Raw genomic sequence first — 18,306 nt, forward strand, 5'->3', positions numbered from 1 at the left:
GTTAAAATATCGAAAAGAAACGGAAACAACAAGTTTACGTAGTTATAATTGCCGTGCATGGTTATCCTTGTTATTTCGTAATATCGTCTCGTGACTGGTACACGAGTCGCCGTTTTATTCACGAACCATTTAAATTATCTAAAATGACTAATATGAAATATTAGCCAAACGTTGTAAAAAGAAATAAAAAAAAAGAATAAAGAAGGTAATTCGATTGTAATTTATTTACGTAAAATATTCCCCGTTGGCTTTAGGTAGTATTTTTTTCTACAAGAGAATGCCTTTATCGGTATCTCGAAAATATTTTTCTTCCGTTAATAAGCGTCATCTGTGTGGAAACTATAATCGAACGATTCGTCATAATTCTCTTATCATTTTCCTCGTCGTATTTTCGAAAAATACACGCACGCGTTACACACCATCATAGCTTCGTTCGTGTGCTTACGTCACATTCCCACACTCACGCGTTGCATCCATTATTATTATCACGGTGTGTGTCGTGTTAAAGTAAATCCACGCCTTACTATTATTTAATTAATTAGACTTAAACGCACCTCTATAATGGGGTTATCGCTCGTCTATCGTTTCGTACAATCCTCGTATTCGTTTCAAAGTTTAATCATTTCTTTCTTCAAGGTTAAAATAGTTAATTCTCTGTTTCGTAATTATTTTCATCTATGAAGCTTATCGCCGTACCGATAAAGTAGCATAAATATAATTGTTACCGGTAATTAAAGTTTCCCGTATGTTTGATCATTCTTTTGTAGAATATTATACATGCACACGAGTGCGTGGAAAAATGTCGAAAGTCACGTCTCTTTGACTGCATTACCAAGAATTGTAGGGAATATATGTATGTATGTATGCATGCGCGAAGAATGCAAAATTTTAGGAACGATGTGGTTAGCGGAATAGTTAAGAATACCTAGTTTCTTGCATTATTTCTCCACCGATGAAATTTTCTTTCTTTCTGGGATCGCACGTTTCCGACGAAACTCAAGCATACCCCTACATTTTTCTTCTTTTATTTCCACGGGACGATGTTGGTGGTAAGTACGAGCGAAGATTAAAGGTCGCTTCTCTTACCTGAATGTCGTCATTCATAGGCCCGGAAAGGTATGGCAACACGTTGCGTGATTCCGTGTATACACGTGTTAACAAAGCCATGATTCATCGAACTATACAGAGAGTGGCAACAGGTGTTCCTCTTTCAGTTCCTTTGGTATAAATAATATGCCTAAATAAAATAGCATCGAATATTCGAAGAAATGCAATGTGTATTAATGTAAGTAAGCTGATTAAGAAGGTTCATTAAATGTGAATAATTTTCACGCGAACGAGATAGGTTTAACGAGCGCCATAATTTATCATTAGGCTCATTGTCAGATAAAATTGGTCATATTTATTTGAGCACGTTCGATAGGTAGTGTTTAAGCCGTGTTTCCATTATTCTTCCAGGTAGGAAGAAATTCGTAAAGCTTCGTAGATCTGTCGCGCGGGGGCAGCAGATTCGGAAAAGACGAAGACGCCATCTTTGTCGAAATTCAATTTTTCCCTCTCCCTTTCTCTCGTTCTCGTCGTTAATTCGATGAAATAATTATTTCCCCTTTAACGAACGTAGAGATTTAGAACAAGATATAACAATGAATTTGTATTGGTTTTCAAAAATAATAATAAGAAGGAAAGCATTAGATATTTAATTGGTTGCGTTGCACCGTTGCATCGCGCGACGAACACTCATGACTTTTCCGTCTTTCTCTTTCTCGATAGTAGTCCCCTCTTCTCCAACTAAGAGGCCCCAGTAGAGTGGCGGGATGACGGGATTGGTCCCTGCAATCCCGCGTACGCGCGAATCGACCTTTAGTTCGTTCGCCGCCGATCTCGTGTACGGTCGTACCTGTTGGTATTCGATCGCGAGTGCTCGTGCCGGTTAACAAGTAGTCGCGATTCCATTCGTATTCGGAGACACATTTGTCACGCGGTTTTCTTACGTGCCAGCCACCGCATAGAAGAGGTGGAGTTGGAATCTAGAAGGAAAACAGGAAAATCCAGGAGGAAGGAAAACCTAATTGTAAAATAAAAAGTAAGTCGCGAGAGTAGATCGCGAAGAGTGTCCGGTTCATCCCTTCCGCGGCGTCGAATTAGGAAAGTCAAAGTGCGAGTCTGGAGATGTCGTCCCTGAAGGGCGATAAGACACCGTACGCTCGTCTTTGCCACATCGTCAAGTGGGATGACTTTGACGGTTACGGGTTCAATCTGCACGCAGAGAAAGGGAAGAATGGGCAGTATATCGGTAAGGTGGACGAGGGTTCCCCGAGCCAAGCTGCTGGCTTGAAGCAAGGGGATCGGATCGTCGAGGTAAACGAGATTAACATAGCCAACGAGACTCACAAGCAGGTGGTCGAACGCATCAAGGCGTTCCCCAACGAGACCAAGCTCCTGGTGCTCGATCAAGAGGCTGACGAGTACTTCAGGGCTAACAACGTCATCGTCAAGGGCACCATGGCGAACGTCAAGGTGATCAAGACGCCGGAGAAGAATCCCAACAGCGTGGATCACGAGGAGGGATCGGATCGCGGTATCTCCTCCGCCAGCGAGGTGAGTCTTTCTCCTCTTCTCCCCCTCTCCCCCCCTTCTCATTCTCTCTTCTTTCGTGGTCGAACCTCACCGTCATTGCGAATTGCTCGCACTAATTACTTATTAATGGATATAAAGGAACGTCGTTTATCGGAGGCGATCGTAGGCGATGCAGCAACGTGGGAGAACTTTTCTTCTCTTTTTCTTTTTCTTTTTTTTTTTTTTATAACTTATCTCTTCCATCGCGATTCACGTGAGTAGTTCGCTCGATGCATCATCGTGCAAAAAGAAATAAAAACGTCTACTATTCGACCTTCTATCGAGACGTACGGGAAATCTAAAGATCGTAGAATTTTTCAGAGAGTACGTTACGAAAATAATATTTCATAGAAGAACTTTAGAATCATTCATTATTTTCCTCTTTTTTCCGCATTGGCCGATTCGACGAATTTCGCGGTTACGATGCACGTGAACAACGATTGCTTATTTTCGCATCAAATTGTAGATACATATATATATATTACGCGTTACGTTGCCGTTTCTTCTCTCCCTACCCCACCTAACGATTTTCAACGAGTAGATTTCACTTAAGAAACATAGTACAAGTGTTTCCAACATCTGTGTTTATTTCGGCTCGGAGATAACAACTCGAGGAATATTCGAGGCTCGCTTCCTTCGTTTGACAAAAAGCCTAAAATAAAGGAAAATAATAATGTTCGCGTAATAAAAAACGTTTGGCGATCATAAGAATATCAATAAATTAACGTTCTCTCTTTCACGGAACAAAATAATTTCGTCTAATGCAATGAAATGTTTTTATAACGCGGAATCACGTTATGGAAATAAAAATATACTATGTAAAACGGAAGATTTGAATATTCTCTATCGGCTCACCCTACTTCTGTTCTTTTTTTTTTTTTTTCGAATTTGTAATTTCAAATCGAAAAGCAGGAACGTGTCGTGTAATCAAAAAATAGGGAGGCAAGATGCAACGAGGACAAATTTGAAGAGTGATAATATTCGTTAGAGACAGTTTATCGTTTATTGACGCTTATTGTTAGTAGTTCAAGTATGCAACTCGTTGCAGCTTATAGATTAGAACGTAGCACGAGTTACACGACGTTCTTGATTAAAATTTTATGAAGTTTTGCTTTTTAATATATAAAGTACACGTGGGACAGTCTAAACTGCATCAAAAATCGTATTATACAATTTTATTTGGATTTAAAGTGGGTATATACGTACCAATTGGATTCTATCCTTTCTCGGTGCACGATGAAAAATATCTCGTTCGTTCTATCTCGCGACGAGGCGACCAAACTTAACGATAATTCACGTCCTCTCTGTTATCATCATTTTTATCTCGTATTAAACAACCAACGGAACTTTCTCCGAGTTAGTCGCCCACGCAAATTTCATTATCGTCCATCCTTTTGTCTGTTCGTTCCCGAGTATATATCGAGAGAGAGAGAGAGAGATAGAGAGAACGAGAAAAAAATCTTGATTTTATCTAATCATTTTATCAACGTACTTTATCAACGAATCGATCAACTATTAACGAGAGAAGACAATCAAAATTGTATCGCAATGAATTAACACGTTCGTAGTCTCGTCACTCACGTTTGAGTGATGCCTAATAGGCCTGAATAACGTTCTGACAAAAAGCTTGGCCGAACAAACGCGTTACACGTGCTGCTTTAAATTTCGTTGAGAACAATTTCAGTCTCTCTTTTTCGTACCTTCAAAATATTGTCGTTTATGACGAATGGAATGAAATAAATGACTCATATATATTATTTAGTTGAAAATAAATAAAACAGGAGTAAAACACTTGTATCCCGTCGTACAACACGTACACAATACGACTCTTAATTTCGTACAATTTCGCGTTTGGTTTCACATTCGTTGTTCGTTCGTAGTAGAAACCTCTGATTTCTAACTTTAACTTTATCGAAAGATCTTTGGTATTTTTTCTCGCATCTTCAATACGATTTATATCGAGGGAAATCGCGACTGTGATTCTCAGCCGACGCAACAATGCCACCCACCCACCCACTTGCACACATAAATACATAAATAGGTGGATACGTGTAGCATAGATGGACAGATAGATAGGTATACGTAACGAGAAAAGAAAAAAAAAAAGGAGTATTTATCCGAGAGAGGACGATTAACGAGTTATACTAATTACCGGATGTTCCTTTTTTAGAGGGATCGATTAATTTCCTTGGGATTTAGGTTCGATCGGCTAGCCGAGATTATTATGCTCGTACAAAGGACGATCTAGTCTCTTCTTCTTCTTCTCTCCTTCAAGTTTCTAATTACGTAAGTTCGTGTTCTCGTTGGCTAATACGCTGTCCTGAATTCTTCCTTTCGTTCGAACGAATTTGTATTACGCGTTCTTTCGAAGCGCTTAGAGAGTATCGGACACATATACGTATTTAAATGCATAAACATTTGTACGAGGTGTATATTATGCGTTGGTATGTGTACGAACGCGTTTATATTAACGCGAGAAAACGAAAGGGAAACGATAACACTTTCTTTCTGACGTTAGGCGAATTAATTGGTCATATATCGGGTTACGTTACGACGAATCGTTAGAAATTCTTGTTTCCTTCTCTCTCTCTCTCTCTCTCGTTTCTTTTTTTTTTCTAGCTAGTAGATCGAGAAAATATTTGTTACGGTTATGTTAGAAAAAGAATCGAGTACGCGTGTATCATCTTTCATTTTTCGATTGGATGATCTCGTGTGATGTATAACCAGGAGTTGGTCGGTCCTCTTCCGGTCTTTGACGAGCTTACGTAAATTCCGCGTTCGCGGTAATTCTCCTCGTATAAAAATATCCAAAGAATAATTCGATTTGATTGCATCTGGTTTGCAAAGTGCCATTGTATGATCTACTTTCAAAAAATACTTTTTATTATCGTATTACGTTTCGATTAACGATAATCGATATTCCAAAAGGGGGGAACCTTTTCAAAATCGTAGCTCGAAACTTTGACCGTTGTGGGTCTATTAAAATACGAAGAAAACGAGCGTGCCCGCATTTTCTCGACCTCGAATACCCATATACGCATTCGGATAACGGGTATTCGAAAAAAGAGAGAGAAAAAAAAGGAAACCAAGCGATTGCAGCAGCAGCAACAGCAGCAACAGCAACAGCAGCCTCTCCTTTCTCTCCCCCGAAGAATAATTAAATGACTTTACCTACCTACCTACCTACCTATCTACCTATCTACCTGCGTGCGTACCTGCGTGCGTGCGTGCACCAGCAAGCAGACGACAAATGACGCGCAGGGTAATTTCAAAGCAGGAACGTATCGGTGGATCGACTCGTTCGCGTTTTATTTTCTGGGTCGTGAAATTCCTCTCTCGTTTAGCAGGTGAAACGTCTTCGTTGCTTACATACGTCAAATATTTCAAGGTAGTACTTTTGAGAGAGAGAGAGACAGCTACATTGTAAATTATTCCGCAAATACGCTTCGTTACAGTTATGTAAATCCGATTTGTCTTGCTTTTTTTCTTTTTTTTTTTTTCTTCAAATTTCTATAATTTTATGATATATTTATATTATATTATATTTATGTTTATATTTATATTTATATTATATTTATGCTAACGCATTCCAATGCAATTTAACGAACCGTTTAGATACGTAACAAGGTGTAAAATCGGATATCAAAGAACGCTTCATTTCGGTGCACGCGTTTTCCTAATTCCAGTCCCCCCCCCACCCATTATTTCGGTCAAACAATTCGTACAAAGTAGGAGAATATCTTGTAGCAAATTATATGGAGAAATTTTGAAAATCACGCGGTCTCGCGTCGGTCAACGCGATAGCCGACTAACATTATTTTGAAGGGATTTAAACGGTTTGCGCTTGAGTAAAACCGGTTCTCCGTCGCGCATAGGTCTAACCAATGGAATTCCTTTAAGTACCGTTCAGAATTGCATCAGGCTCCAAGGTCATTCCGATATCTTACGAAAATCTATCCTACTCTCTTCCCCATTTATCATCGAAGAAGAATAAGAAGAGGAGGAGTCGATTCGTAGGGCCAAGGTGTCGCGAAAAAGTATGGAGAAAGTATTAGTTTCTAAGGTAATTATGTAAATGAGTAAAAAATCAACGGGTTCTCCTCTAATCGACGTGGTTTCCCCGCAACGGGCCAATCACGGTCGTTGGAGGTGGAGGTGGAGGAGGAGGAGGAGAGAAGAAACAAACGTCCGGTTAGGAATATTTGGAGGAAAAGTGGCACGCGACGAAGGCGCGTTTGACCTTGGTACGTGATACGAATGGTGGTCGATAATTCAGTAGTATCGAGGGATATTGGTCAGGACGCGAACGTGACGGGTTTTTTCGATCGGCTACGTTTAATCATTCGAGGATTCGGCCCGATTGTTTTTACCATTGTCCCAGTAATTGCAAATAATTGACTTTTGTTCTTCGTTTGTTTCTTGTTTTTTCAGAATGCACGAAAGTCGAGTGGTTCGAACGATACGGAAGAGCACAGCGACAGCACGATAACGATGGCGAATTCCTCGACGATAGCTGCGACTACGACTACGACGATGATGACGACGACAGCTTCCTCGACGACGATGTCCTCGCTTTCGAGCGAAAACGATGACACGACGAGCATCGGCCGAGAAAACGGCAGCGCCAACTCGAGAAACAGCGAGACGACGGAGGCCCACGTTCACGAAACCGGCAATGGCACCGGGGGTACCGGTCCCGGCACCGGCACCGGCACCGGCTCCACCACCGGTCTCCCTACTGGCAATGGCACGGCAATTGCCGGAAACACCGAGCCCAAGCAAGGTTTGAACCTTCTGCAGATGAGCGCGAAAGAACTCAGGGCTCAGTTGGCGGCACGGAAGAAGTACGACCCTAAGAAGGAGTCGATCGGATTTAAGGACAAATTCGACATCGTTCAGAAACTTTAATTGTTAAGTCGCCGAATAACGATAAAAAAAGAGAAGAACAAACAACAAAAACCGCTTAGAGAAATAGAAACGAAAGGATACGGTCTCTCGCTCTAACTAAAACCTACGGTGCTTCTTCTTTCACGATTTTTTTCCTTTCCTTCTCTTTTCTTCCTTATTTCTCCTTTCTCCCTTTGATATTATTTCCCCGTTATTATTAATATTATTAATATTAGGAACGAGTCGAGGAGTCGAGTCCCTAGTCCGTTGCCCAAATTGTATCTAGCGGTAGGAAGGAAGACGCGTTATCGAAAAAAAACCTACACGTGCGATTACGTTCATCCGGTAGTTGCGATAAACTCGCGACGAGTTACGTTCGTTGCCTTTGTTAATTATTGTTTTAAGCGGGAAGATCGCGTGTGATGGAGGAGGTACCGATCGTATATATCTATCTATATATATATATGTTAAAAGAGAGAAAGGATAAAGTGTCGTGTTCTCGTTCATAGAGGATCCTCGCCAATGCGAATACGAAAATCTCGCGAATCGTTATGAGAGAAGGAAAAACGTCGTTCGGTTGGTAACGCGAGTCCGGATATACGTAATTACAAAGACACAGGGATAATTACGACGAATTCCTTCCCCCGAAGATGTTACCTGCGATTACCTGCCATTTTCGCGGCTAAATACTTCCGGATGATTCGTTCGTTCGTTAGGCACCACCCTCCTCCTTCTTCTTGATTTCCTTTTCTCGTTAATCGTCACGTTTTTTGTTCTTATTTTCTTGAATTGCATATTAAACCCCCTCCCCCTCCCACTGCTTTTTTTTGTCGGTTCCGAATTTCGATGAAAATTCGAGAACGCGTATTATTCGCTTGGAATTCGCTATTTGCGTTGCTCGGTAGTAGTAGTAGTGACTGCCTTTTTAGTAACTCTTTCTATGTAAGATTCAAGGACGTTTGAGAGAATGGTCAGAGATGCCACCGATTCCTCCGTGCGCCTCGGAGATCGAATAAAATGATTTCATCGTCGTCGTAGTAGTTGACACCGTTCTTAGAACGATATAAATGTAACGTCCAGATGCATTTCGTTTTTTTTTTTAATTTTATTTTATTAATATATTTTCTGTTTTCTCAATTTCCTATCCACAATACTTTATCCTCCTTTCTTTTCGTCCCCCCCCCATTGCACCGAATTGTTTTTGTTCGATGGTCACGAAGAACGAAAAGTTCTTGCGTTGTTGCGAGTGTTTTTATTTTTCTTCGAAAGAAACTACGTCTCTCGGATTGTTGAGGATGGAATTTTTCATCGATAAGAAGTAACGATAACGTTAATGCATTATTACGGCTATCGAGATAGGAGGAAGTCGTGGAAATGTAATAGAAAATGTAATAATATGTAGTATACTAATGTGTAACTGGTATATATCCTACGTGTTGCCGATAAAGTAACAAATGTTAACTATAAAAATGTTATTGCAATAAAATGAGGGATAATCGCGTTCGAACTGCTGCTTGCTAGGAACGCAATACCGATATGTCGACAATATTAGATTTTTCACGTTGGTTTTGTTCGCATAGTCGAGAAACCCTGACACTGGAATGAATCGAACACGGTAGCAGAAACACCACATGCATAAAAAAGTTAGCTTTAAATCTGACTGTACGTTTCTAAATATTACGTCGACGTGTTGTGCAACATTCAATTATCGTTATCGTCGTTGGTACGCGCTCACCTGTATCTAACTCAAGTCGGAGACACGATTCCTATTCGTGCCGCGTACTTACTAACGACTTTTGGTTTCCCTTTCTTCGAAACGACCAAAATGGCATCGCGATTTCTAAACTTTTCCTTAAGAATTTTCTTTATCATTTTACATTCAATAATTTGTTAAACAAATGTTACTTTTTTTTATCACACTTAAACGTACAATATTCAATTCATTTATACAATTATTCTAATCGTAGGTATTCGTTAAGCGACGAGATTGCGTATTTGCGTTAGCAATTTATGTATTTGATGACATTCAATTCGTTACTCTAAATACCGTTAAGCGTTATCTTCGAACACTCATACGTTTAAGCAAAAGGATCTCATCATCTTTGATGATCCACGAAGACACTGAACGAGTGGAATTTTAATGCGCGAGGTCGTTGTTTGCATAAATCATTGCTGGTAACCAAGAGAAATCATTGTATGCGACGATAAACTTTACGTTGCGAGAATGAATGCACGATGAAAAGCGTATATAAGTATATGGTTCGTTCTTTAGTTAATAATACTCTATATATACATTGTATATCTTTCTAATTTCAAAAGGATATTTTATTTGTTATTATCCAAAATTTTATAAAATCTCGCTTTGTTTCATTTTTGTAGAGTATGTATAAAGTTTTGAATAAGTTAAACAACAACAGGTTCCTAAAATGATTGTACTTAGGCCAGAAATATTCAAATGATCTAAATGTTCAAGTTGCCTACCTTATCGACGATCATAAAGCTAACGAGACAACCGCCACTATTTTTTTCGGAGATGGAGACTTATTAAACAAAGTTTTTTATGTTTTTCAAGGGGAACAAAAAACAAAAGAAACCGCCTTGTATCACCTCGGTGATATTTCTATCTCGGTTAATTATAATGTCATGCCTTTAATCATCTTCTAACAACATTTGTTCTTACGTTAATCGAATATTTGCAATACGTTTGATCGTTGTAAAATGTAAATATTAGAAGTTGTGTGCCAGTTTTTCGGTGCAACGATCGCGAATGAAGAAAATGCTGAAAATACGACGAGGATCAAAAATCTAACATTTATATTTTCAATACTACTTCAATCTAGTTAGCCCATTTTCATTTTTTTTCTGTTATTAATGACGGTTGATAGTTACTAGATACATTTTCCTAAAGGATTCTAACGAATCGGATAAATCCGAGAAACGATGTACATTTTGGTTTGGCAAAATCCTTTATCCTTCTTTTTTCGATCGATTAATCGTTTGCACCGAATATATATATATATATATATAAAAAAAGAAATTAAAAAAAAAGTGTATATAATTATCAGCACATATACATACGCACGTTTTTCTTTTCCATTTTTTTTCTTTCCTCCAAGAATGGAACGTGCACGTTGTTACAATTATAATACGAGCACATATAAAAATGTTAATTACTTTATGTTAGTTATTAAGTTTACCAATATTTTTTCTTCGACAATAAGATTTACAATTAATTATTGTGTTACTCATTGTAGTACGTGTTTACGCGTACACCTGTCTATTTACATAAAACGTCGTTGTACGTGTTAATACACACCTTTTACTTTATTTTATCCACCCTCGCTTATTCTTATCCAATTTATTATTGAGGCGGGGGTTGGTGCGGCGGTGGGGGGAAGGTGGGGAGGTGGTTGAGGTGTATTTCTCGTGCCCCTAAATTAATGCAAAGCGTGTAACACTGATCCGTCGGTACGGACACTATCCGACGATTATCGATATAAATACATCGATAAGATTCGAGTTTTCAAAGTTTCAAGGTGGCGCCAGTTTTCGGTTTCTCGGATCGAATTTATTTAGCTGGCGGCGTCTTTCGTAACGACGAGTCTTTTTTTTTTTTTTTCAACGATTCGACGAAACATTCTCGTCGAAAAACTCTAAGAAGAAAGATCTCCCGATGTATTATCGTATTTTGGACGACATTGTAAACATTTAAGTATTACGATTAGTATATATTACTTTCAAGTATAATATATCACTTGTCAAAATTATTTAGATTCGTTGGGGGAGGGGGGAAAGATGATGGCCCACATATTTTCGTATCGAAAACAGTTATCGACGTTGCATTTGAAAAATTTATCGATCCGATTCAAACCGAAGCATTTATTTCATACTTTTAGTTTACCATAAACCCACACGTGTCATTTGTTGAAATTAAAAACATGCTTAAATCTGTCCAATACGTAATTGTACTTAAATTATAATTGAATTTAAATTTGTTTACTTCGCCAATGTAATCTCATTACGTAATTACCTCCATTTTGGTATCATTCGTATAAGACACTTAGAAAACTACAAAAAATTAGATAAAAAATACCAAAATTAATGTTAAAGAAAAGAAATCCCTTGGGACGAAAAAAGAAAAATGAAAATAAATTCGACGAGTAATCGTATCACTTAAGAACAAAGAGAGTTCAATGCAACGACAAGACAATGAGCAAGCAAGCAAGCAAGCAAGCAAGCAGCATGCATTATGGAATTTGCAAATCGTTTGTTATTGGCGGAAGTGATCGATAAAATATTAGTTTTCCGTTCTATTATAACGTAAAGATGAAAGAGAAAAAAGATGGTTGCAGGTGAGTGCGAGCGAGCGCGAGAGAGAGAGAGAGAGAGAGATAGAGAGAGTCGACGTTAAGAGTTAAACAGTGGGAGCGAGAGAGAGAGAGAGAGCGAGAGGCGGACATATATGGTCGCGGGGTCCGAGAAGCTCTCAGGTTACGTTGTCGGCGCTAACGGTTTTCATGATCTTCTCTCTCTCTCTCTCTCTTTCTCTTTCTCTTTCTCTCTCTTTCTCTCTCAATCTCTTTCTATTTCCTTCGACGCATGCAAATGTATATATATATATATATATATTTTTCTTTCTCTCCATCGTACTCCGTTTCATTCTCGCGCTCATTGGCGGGTGTATTTCTTTCTCTCTCAGTTATCCGTCGTTTCACTCGAGCAACGACCAAAAATATCGACGGCAAAGCAAGCAAGCAAGCAAGCAAGAGGCAGAGGATCGGACGAAGATAGAGGGCGTGCAAGAGGAAGGGTGGGGAAGGGAGGATACTCGGTTGGAAGGGCACTCTCGTTGCACGACGCGCCTGTGCGCGAGTTTGAGAGAGAGAGAGAGAGAGAATGAGTTTGTGATACATAGAAAAGCAGGCGGGGTTTTCGTTATTTCGAGATTATTGAGGATTGCCTGCCTGCTTGCTTGCTTGCTTGCTTGCTTGCTTGCCTGTTTTCTGGAATCGTGCCGATTGAGTCTTTTTCGTAACATCCGATATCATCGAGCGAACGTTTGCCCCGATCGCGAGATTAATTTTGATATTGTTATACGATCTTTTTCCTCGATGATTTTCTGTATTTATCGTCATTGGAAAGATTTCTTTAAATGTAACATTGTTATATATTAAAATAGGTATCATAGTTATTTTTGAATTAGTCGAACATTTCGTCCCTTTATTGGGACTTCATCGGCAACTGAAATTTATTATCACTTATTAATATATATAAGAAATTATTATTGTTATTATTATTATTATTATTATTATTATATATATATGTATATCTTTTTGATGTATCTAGGTCAGAGATAAGAGAAGTTCTATGACGCATATCGCGCAACAAGATTTATGACGTTAGCTTGCACGAACCACCCCACCGATGCTCTGTGCTGCATCTTCGTTAATAATTCTCTTCATACGTATTAATATCGTGGAAATGAAATTTGGTGATGTATCGTAAATGAAAGGTAGGTAGTAAACTGGTTTACAGGTAAACGAATGTTGCTCGTGCAAAAATGCAAGAATTTCTTCTTTCCTATATATATAAATAAATAAGATAATAAATAAGGGTTGGGAGAAGGGGGTTGTGTATTATGTATTGTCTTACAGGAGCGCGAAATGATGCGTTTGAAATTGAAATGTCTAAGAATAGAATGTGGTCATGTTACAGTGTCACCACTTTCAAGAACATATGCTCGTAACGTTATGTATTTAAAGTATATATTTACTTATGTTTTATACGCGAGTTGTGTGTATAGAATTATTTTCTCTTGTTCGGAAATAGAGTAAGTTGTCGTAATATCTTGAAAAATTGTAGACACAAAAAAGATTCGTTAACAAAGTCGCGAGTAACGCGATCGAGAATTTGTTGGTTATTTTGTGTTTATTTTTTTTTTCCTTTTTTTTTTCGGCGGTAATTTCTAGAACGATTGCATAATGGTGAAAATCTGTGAGTATATTGGCAAGGAAAATTCAGCGAGATCTCGTTGTCAATGGTGCGATGTACACGTAGGTGCCGTTTCTCTCGAAATAGACGTACACTCGGCCAATAGATTTTCTTAGGGACGCGTCGACAAATTCTTCGACGACGTTTTACAACAGCGTTACGTTGCAATAGTAGAGCCGACCTTACTCCAAGTAGTAAAACCACGCTCTTATCAGCCATGCGCATCGGCCGCTTTGCAAGAATTTTGCGGGCGACATGACGCGCGTGTTATGCCGAATTACTGCTAAATAATAAACATTGTAAAGAATATTCTTTTTGCCAAAGGAAGCACCCATTGCTTTAGTCTTCCTGTTAAAGTTCTATATAAGTTATAAAATTAATTGCAAATAATTGGTAATTCTAGTTGGTAGCCCCGCCCACTTGCCCGTGCGTTATGCCGAATTACTGCTAAATAATAAACATTATAAAGAATATTCTTTTTGCCAAGAGAAGCACCCATTACTTTCGTCATCCTGTATAAGGTCTACATAAGTTATAGAATTAATTGTAAATAATTGGTAATTCTAGTAGAGAATTCTAGTGGGTAGCCCCGCCCACTTACCCGCGCGTTATGCCGAATTATTGCTAAATAATAAACATTATAAAGGATAATCTTTTTGCCAAGGGAAGCACTCATTGCTTTCGTCATCCTGTTAAAGTTCTACATAAGTTATAGATTTAATTGCAAATAATTGGTAATTCTAGTAGAGAATTCTAGTGGGTAGCCCCGCCCACTTGCCCGCGCGTTATGCCGAATTACTGCTAAATAATAAACATTATAAAGGATAATCTTTTTGCCAAGGAAAGCATCCATTGCTTTCGTCATCCTATATAAATTGTACATAAGTTATAAAATTAATTGCAAATAATTGGTAATTCTAGTGGGTAGCCCCGCCCACTTGCCCGTGCGTTATGCCGAATTACTGCTAAATAATAAACATTATAAAGGATAATCTTTTTGCCAAAGGAAGCACCCATTGCTTTCGTCATCCTGTATAAGTTCTACATAAGTTATAGAATTAATTGCAAATAATTGGTAATTCTAGTAGAGAATTCTAGTGGGTAGCCCCGCCCACTTGCCCGCGCGTTATGCCGAATTACTGCTAAATAATAAACATTATAAAGGATAATCTTTTTGCCAAAGGAAGCACCCATTGCTTTCGTCATCCTGTTAAAGTTCTACATAAGTTATAGAATTAATTGCAAGTAATTGGTAATTCTAGTAGAGAATTCTAGTGAGTAGCCCCGCCCACTTGCCCGCGCGTTATGCCGAATTATTGCTAAATAATAAACATTGTAAAGGATAATTTTTTTGCCAAAGGAAGCACCCATTGCTTTCGTCATCCTGTTAAAGTTCTACATAAGTTATAAAATTAATTGCAAGTAATTGGTAATTCTAGTGGGTAGCCCCGCCCACTTGCCCGAGCGTTATGCCGAATTATTGCTAAATAATAAACATTGTAAAGGATAATCTTTTTGCCAAAGGAAGCACCCATTGCTTTCGTCATCCTGTTAAAGTTCTACATAAGTTATAGAATTAATTGCAAGTAATTGGTAATTCTAGTAGAATTCTAGTGGATAGCCCCGCCTCCCCCACTTGCTCTCCGAAGTAATTCATCTGCTTTCTTTTATGATTGCGCATCGTGAGCCGAGGCAAACATAATAGGCCGGTGTCTTGTCCTGTCCTCGCACTCATAACATCTATTTCCAGAACGGACCGACGTCTAACTTTAGATCGGCTGTTCCATATACTCGAGCCATTCGCCCACTCGGTTCCACTCGTTTGAGAGAAATGCGATAAACGAACAAATAAGTGTTTCTCATTCTTCGAAGCAAGAAGGGCCTGCCTCATAGTGTCTTCAACACGGTGGTCGTCCTCCTTCTCTTTCAGAACCGACCCCTTCAGAACAATAGCAATCATTTTCCTCACTTTTCTCATAGTATATTTTCAATTTTCGGGGTGGGGGGAGGAGGACTCTATTTTCTATAATTTTATTCAAATAATTAAACCGACAGTAATAATATCGAGATTTATTAATCTTTTTCTCTCAGAAATCGTCATCTTTTTGTCAGATTCCGAGCAATTTTACGCAAGAAAACTATAATCATATTTATTATTTTGGATCCCGAGAGCAATTGCATAAAATAACGCGATGGTTCTTCTTCTTCTTCTTCTTCTTCTCTTAAGAATGTTAATCGTCTAGCGTATCGTTCGATCGTCACGCTTTTGCTGCACATTATTATGAAATAAGAGCTTGGAAAGTGTTACAATCTTTGCAGGGACAGCGATTTCTTTCGCGTGTCAGACTAAAAGCGACGGATCCTAAAAATATTTCGAGCATAATCCGTGAAACTCCGGTAATGTGGTTCATTCGGTCGGCAACGAAAATTCAACCTGAAACTCCTTCGAACGATTATTTCTCTTCCCCCCCCAGCACCCACCCACCCACCACCACTTGCACGCCACGACGCGAATAGTATTATTACTAAGAAGTAATAAGTTCGACGCACGTTTGACTAATATCTAAGACGTTGAAAATAGACAAATAATATGTTATTTATAACTCGGAGAGATTTATACTAAAATCACATTTTGACGAAAAACGATTAGTCACGAACAAGACTGAAAACGAATTTTCTACAATATTTAGTTATTTTCCTCCTCTCGTTTTCGTTTTGTTTGTTGCAAATTTGCAAGCTTGCTTGCTTTGCTTGCTTCTGGCATTTTTCTTTCTGGACGTTCTCCGGTTCGCACGTTTCTACGAACGAACGAACGAAAGAACGATTTACCTACGTGACTCCTCTTTGCTTATTTATCTTTTGATCTCGTAGTATTTTCGTTTGTAAATTCGTTTTAATACTGTTATATCGACGGGTTTAAATCGCGTGTATCCTAGTTGGCAAGATCTAAACGAAATTGAAAAAAAGTACCGAGAACTCTCTGAATTATCCTGTCTTACGAAGAATATACGAGAAACGGCAGACAGATATCTGAACACTCTTACCGAGAAAACATGAAATTATTTTCAAAGTTATCGACATTGATTCTCGGTAAGACAACATACTTATTCGGTTTTTATGTTAGATTTTTTTTTTCCAAGAACGTACATGAAATATACATCAAAGTATTTTATATATGTCATCGTGAAAGATTAATTATTTGTTCTTTTGTTTTGTTATATATACGCCAAGGGAATAAGTGTAACTTCCAGCCGTGTTTTTTTTTCATCTTTTTTTTTGTACGTTCAAGCGTGGTTGTACGCTCTATTTTTACGATTAACGACGTTTAGCTAACCTTGCGACTTTTGCAATCGGACCACCGGTCAAACGTTTGAAACGGTTGCAAAGGAATGTCTTCGGAGTCTTCCTCGTCTCGTTGCGAGTTCGATCGCGAAATTCTAAGTCAAGGTGGTTTTAACGAGTAGCGAAATGCAAACGCAAGAAGAAAACGGGAAAATCAGTTTTAGTTGGAGCAAAGTTTAGGAGAGAGTAGTTTTGTTTGTCGAACGAATTGTCGGGGTTTGAGTAATTCTCGAATAACACCGGCTGATAGTCATTCGAAGAGCGCGAGTATTCGAGTTGTTAGGTATAGATTCTAATACGTAAAGATAGATTCGCCGGTGAGGGGTGATCGTGTATATTTAGAAAAGTGCTCGGCTTGCCAGAACCAGAGAGATCTCGATGCCGTACCCACCGTGATTTCTTACACCGACGAGATTTTCTCTATCGACAAGCTAGCTGCAAATCCGCCAATCTTAAACGCTTTTCAAATATTCGATATTATTTTAGATGGAAGATCTCCTCCACGAATCCTATATCGAGAAATAGAAGGGAAAAAAAAGTTTCTATTTCTTATACCGTGTCACCGATTCTTTTAGAAAATCATTTTACCTTGGCTCGATTCGATTGGAGAAAAATCATAAAAAGATCAACGAGAAAAATCAAACAAAAAGAAATGAACGTGGGGGGTGGGTAACGCTTTCCTTCCAACGAAAAACTTATTTTCGCTTGATACGTTTTGGCCAAGACCCACTTCTTCTTCTTCTTCTTCTTCTTCTTCTTCTTCTTCTTCTCGTACCGTTCTATTTCTCCGTACCCCCGCCACCTTTCTACTACCTTTCTTTACGCTAATCTGATTATTCGTCGAGAAATATTTCCTACGAAAATTCAATTATTCGGATTCAATAGATAAAAGTTGTCGTTGCAAAACAAAAAGATAATACATTAAACGATGGGATTATTCACCGTCGTTCCCTTTTTAATCGCAATGACTCGTACCAAGCCGAATTTTTCTCTGACTCCGTTTAACGTCTACTTATAATTAACAGCTCAATTAAATGACTCTGCACAAACTTTTATATATATTTATGATTCCTTTAATTATAACTCTCTCGCTTAGACAGATCGCAAGAAGAATAATATCGATCATTAGATCGGCACGAGAAAGATAAATCTATTTTTGGCAAGTGAGAAAATTGAACGGTGCTATTTTCGTTTCTAATTTCGCAGACCGCACGTCATTCTAACATTCTTTTCGTATGACTCCAATGATCATTGTTGTATTCAACGTTACGTAACGATAGTTTTGTGTATGATGTCTGCGATATATGCAATTATCATTATTATATATGTGTAGAGATACTTTTCGCGGTATTTATCATGAATAAAAATGATCTTTGCGTAGGCAAACACTCGGAACGTATTTTAAAACGCGCGAAACTGCACGTTGCTGACATTTCAATGTCGAAAAGGTACAACGGAAATGCATTTGTG

At 38.5% G+C, this 18,306-nt stretch overlaps 1 protein-coding gene across 1 annotated transcript; it reads left to right on the plus strand.

The window, feature by feature from the left end:
- Positions 1–1,840: 1,840 nt before the first annotated feature.
- On the plus strand, positions 1,841–10,307 carry LOC122518346 (Na(+)/H(+) exchange regulatory cofactor-like protein nrfl-1). The gene is made up of 2 exons (XM_043637231.1): positions 1,841–2,598; positions 7,048–10,307. Exons 1-2 carry the CDS (start codon positions 2,170–2,172, stop codon positions 7,522–7,524), a joined length of 906 nt encoding a protein of 301 aa, XP_043493166.1. The 5' UTR covers positions 1,841–2,169; the 3' UTR covers positions 7,525–10,307.
- The last annotated feature ends 7,999 nt before the right edge of the window (positions 10,308–18,306 follow it).

This window comes from Polistes fuscatus, unplaced genomic scaffold (genome assembly GCF_010416935.1).
Source record: "Polistes fuscatus isolate 324 unplaced genomic scaffold, CU_Pfus_HIC Scaffold24, whole genome shotgun sequence".
Lineage (NCBI taxonomy): Eukaryota > Metazoa > Arthropoda > Insecta > Hymenoptera > Vespidae > Polistes > Polistes fuscatus.